The sequence below is a fragment of the Oncorhynchus keta genome, chromosome 9, assembly GCF_023373465.1.
Source record: "Oncorhynchus keta strain PuntledgeMale-10-30-2019 chromosome 9, Oket_V2, whole genome shotgun sequence".
In the NCBI taxonomy this organism is placed as follows: Eukaryota; Metazoa; Chordata; class Actinopteri; order Salmoniformes; family Salmonidae; genus Oncorhynchus; species Oncorhynchus keta.
The window spans coordinates 29,525,150-29,529,305 of NC_068429.1; the positions used below are offsets into that span (position 1 = coordinate 29,525,150).

At 39.2% G+C, this 4,156-nt stretch overlaps 1 protein-coding gene across 2 annotated transcripts in view; it reads right to left on the reverse strand.

The window, feature by feature from the left end:
- LOC118373618 (dual specificity testis-specific protein kinase 2-like) overlaps nucleotides 1-3,594 on the reverse strand; it is a 29,570-nt gene extending 25,976 nt beyond the window's left edge. Inside the window, exon 1 of one of the 2 annotated variants that reach the window (XM_052525648.1) lies at nucleotides 3,245-3,594. Coding sequence is in view for 1 of the 2 variants with exons in the window: in XM_035759795.2 (XP_035615688.1) it covers nucleotides 3,245-3,326 (82 nt within the window). In the remaining variant the exon portion in view is untranslated. The remainder of the gene's footprint in view (nucleotides 1-3,244) is intronic. The other variant, XM_035759795.2, reaches the window with a different exon arrangement.
- Nucleotides 3,595-4,156: the final 562 nt, after the last annotated feature.

Genomic DNA, 4,156 nt, shown 5'->3' on the forward strand with positions numbered 1-4,156 from the left:
ATCTCATATGTCTTCTCTTATGTCCCCCACAAGCAAAATAAATGTAAATGTGTGGAACACAGCAGAGTGTAGGAGTTTACCCCACTGTTCACCACACTCAAAACTCAAAAGAGTCAAGTGAAATAATTGGCCAGTCATGTTATTATCCTGTAATTCCCATAACATGTCTATAATGACATGTACATTATATTTTTTTACTGTACAATCTATTTCCTTCAACTAGGTCGAAAAGGAACTCATGATTTCAACACAAGTTTAGACCTACTTTATCACTGTGACTGGCTTGGCACAACCTAAGTGTAGGTTAGATCATTAGACAAGCCATATTTCATGTAAACATATTCTATGTAAACTAAGACCCTGGAAAATGTGAAGAACCTGCCGCGCTGATGGATAATATAGCAATGTAAAATCATGGGGTGCACAGTTACAGGATTAAAGCAATGCAATCAAATTCAACAAGAGCTTTTCTCCAATTATTTTCTTTCAAGGGAGGGAAATGTGTTAAAGGTACTAGAAGTAACAACTCAAAAACAAAACGTCTCACTGGTCTCAAATTAACTGGTCCGTTATTGAATTGACAACAAGAGAATTGCTGGAGCCAGTCAATTTGACAACAAGAGATGGTCTGTCTTTTGTTGACCAATAAGAAGGCTGCCCCATTAGAATTATATTTTCAGAGGTCCCAATAATATTTTGGGGGAAAGAACGTGAGGAATTGAGTGCAAAAGAAGAAGAAAAGTAGTAAGTATGCTGTTAGGAGCTTATGGTTGGACTAGAAGAGTATATTACTTACTCCATCGATTCAGTAAGCTATTCATATGCATCTTGTCGGGGTGAACGGGACAGGGTGCACAGTCAGTCCCACAGTGTGTGTAACCAAAGTAAAACCAGCAGAAGTTAGTGCCTTTGTCCAGCAGCTGAGAGAGACCAGACCACACACACACACACACACACACACACACAATGAACACAAAGCACACACAGACAGGGACAAATGTAATTAGACATGCAAACAAGTGTCACTGCCACACCACATAAAACATTCCACACTCCTGGTGATAAAACTATTACTGCAAGGGACAGGTTTGAAATTGCACTTGCACTTTCAGTAGACTACTTGTGTAGTTTGGATGATATAGGGACATAACAAGAGAGCACCTGTTCCATGTTGCAGTGCTTACCAGTGGAGGCTCCACAGAGGAGGAAGGGGAGGACCATCCTCCTCTGTGAATTTCAGAAGAAAAAATGAATAGTGAAATATGTAAAAAGTTCATACTATACTAAATATATTCACATGTAACGAAGCAGCACTCAGTAAGGTAGCACCATGGTGTAGCCGGAGGACAGCTAGCATCCGTCCTCCTCTGGGTACATTGACTTCAATACAAAACCTAGGAAGCTCATGGTTCTCACCCCCTTCCATAGAATTACACAGTAATTATGACAACTTCTGGAGGACGTACTCCAACCTATCAGAGCTCTTGCAGCATGAACTGACGGTGTCCACCCAATCAAAGGATCAGAAAATGAATCTAGTACTGAAAGCATAAGCTACAGCTAGCTAGCAATGCAGTGCATAACATGAGGTAAGTAGATGCCTCAAAGAGAGAAAGAAAATAGTTGAATAGTTTTGAACAAATTAATTTATTCCAAAATTAAGGAGAAGCAGGAGAGAGCTACCTATTTTAGCCAACTCAAACACAAGGCTCCAACAGAGAGGGATGCTATGTTAGCAGGCTGGCTATGTCTATCCAACATTGGAACTCTTCCAAGTCAAGGTAAGCTTTTGATTTTATAAATGTATTGCCACCTGGGCCCACCGGTGTAAGTGCCCGCTGCTGACTGTACACTGTACTGCATGATTGTAGCGGGATTACTAACTTGTTAGTTCTAGTAGCTATGTTGACTATGACGTGTCAACAATGTAGGCTGTGTGTAACGGGTCATGATGTAAAGGTTTGACTTGGAAAGATTTTTCACCTGGTCACAGACATCTGATGTGTTGTGCCCTGAAGTCGACAAGCGAAGGGAAAAGGTGAAGAAGAGAGCCAGTAGATAGATGCCAGAAGGAATTATATATACAACGAGCTGTTTGTATGTGGCTGCTATGAAAGTCAACTGTGTTTGCTTGTGATCAGTGGTGTATTCAAAGTGCCGATTCTGTTGAAAAAAAAAAGTTTGAACTGAACGGGGATAAACATACCTGAATTTGTCCAATAGAAACTCTTGTTTGAAAATGTTGGAGTAATGATTACACCCGGTGTAATTACGGTGTTGAATGTGTCACTGTCTGTCACCTTGACTACTCAAATCTCTTGACATGTTGTAAAAAAAAAGTTACGTTGTAAACTTTCATTCAATAGCCGAGGTTGTAGCAACCTCAGTGGGTACAGGGAAAATTATAGTATCAGGTAGTAGCCGAAACCTATCGATGTTACATTGAGCTGGGTGAATGGAAACCTTTACAAAAAAAGATTGCAGTTTTGAAACTGCAGTCACGTGAGTCAACTGTGGTATTTTGGACACAGTAATTGCAGAATGACTGCAGAATAACTGCAGTGTAATGCAGTTGAACTGCAGTGTAATTCAGTGTAACTGCAGTTACAATGCAAAATTACTGCAGTAAAAAAAGTTGTATTTTGGACACAGTATTTGCAGCATACTGCAGTTAAACTGCACTCTAACTGTAGTTATATTGCATTCTGACTGCAATCTTTTTTGTAAGGGATATGAATGACAGTTATCCAATATGCTGTAATAGAAATAAGGCCATGTCCATAAAACAAATGTTTACCTTTAACGGAAAAAAAAACCTTTACCTTAAACGGAACGAACCGCCACTAGTTATTAAGCCCTACTTGCCATTAGAAAAGTATTATATTTTAGGATGTGTAAGTGTATGCCAAGGATATAATAAACTGTTGCATGATACTGCATAAGATTTCTAATTTTATTGGGATATGATATCATTCTAAAGTTCACCTATCATTACGAGGTGTAGCCTAGTTTGTGTCTGGTATGTTCAAACACATATAAATTCTTCTTCCCATTTGGACGTCAGCTACTGTGAAAGCATAGCAGCGGGGGGAAATAAATTGGAACTGAGCTAAAAGATAAACATTTGCAAGTGTGTGTGAGTTCAAATCGTAAAACAAATAATGTTATCAGGTGATATCTGTAAACTATAGGCTTTAATGGATTACTACAAAATAGTCAAGTTTTACATGTATATGCTACTTACTGCGGCAAACTGTTGTGTAGACAAGCGTTTTCTTTAATGAACTTCCTCGGCTGCGTCGTAGATTAAAATATATATTTCCCATAGAAGATGCAATGACTAGAATGGCGCGAGCGCCGCAACACTTTAAATGTTACTGCGTTCATGCGGGTCTCGACCAAACAGCGCAATCAATGAGTCAGTCTCAATCTGTCACCGTCAATCTCAGTTGTTTTTCAGAAACTGAACCCAAACAGGTTGACGAAATGCATGCCTTATCTGTTGCCTTGGGAACACCCTGCAATTACAGGGCTCACTGCGTTTCAACCTGTCACTCCGTAAAAAGTGAGACCGATGAAAGTGTTGCCTAGTGGCTCTCTTTCCCTCCCACACACCACACCAACCACAACACACACAGCTGCCACTGTCGCAATGAGAAACGTTCATATTCTGAAGAACCGTTTGTTCACGTATGTATAGCAAGTCTAGATATCCTCCCAAAATGTTGATCTGCATATCATATTATAATAAATTAACGACTCTTCATTTATTACAGAACACGAGAATCCCTATTCCCTACCTGAAATAAATTTACCATAGACATTCAACAAGTTTGCTTAAAGCTGGTTTGTACAAATCTGATAATACATTCACCTATTAGGCTTATCTTGATTAATAAGAAGTATTATTCAGCTATAGGCTAGTTTTTTTTAACCAAGGCAGTGAATGTGCAGTGTATCCTGTATCATGAAATGGGATAGGATGCCCTCTGGTGGTCATTTTTGTGTAAAGTAAAAGTTGATGTAGCGACATAAAATTTGGCCATTACCAATGTATACACATCATTGGGCATTACACCTATGATGGCCCGAAAAAACAAGTGCACAATACGCTTCTGTAAAAAATACTCAACAATAATGTGACAGAGACAGGACA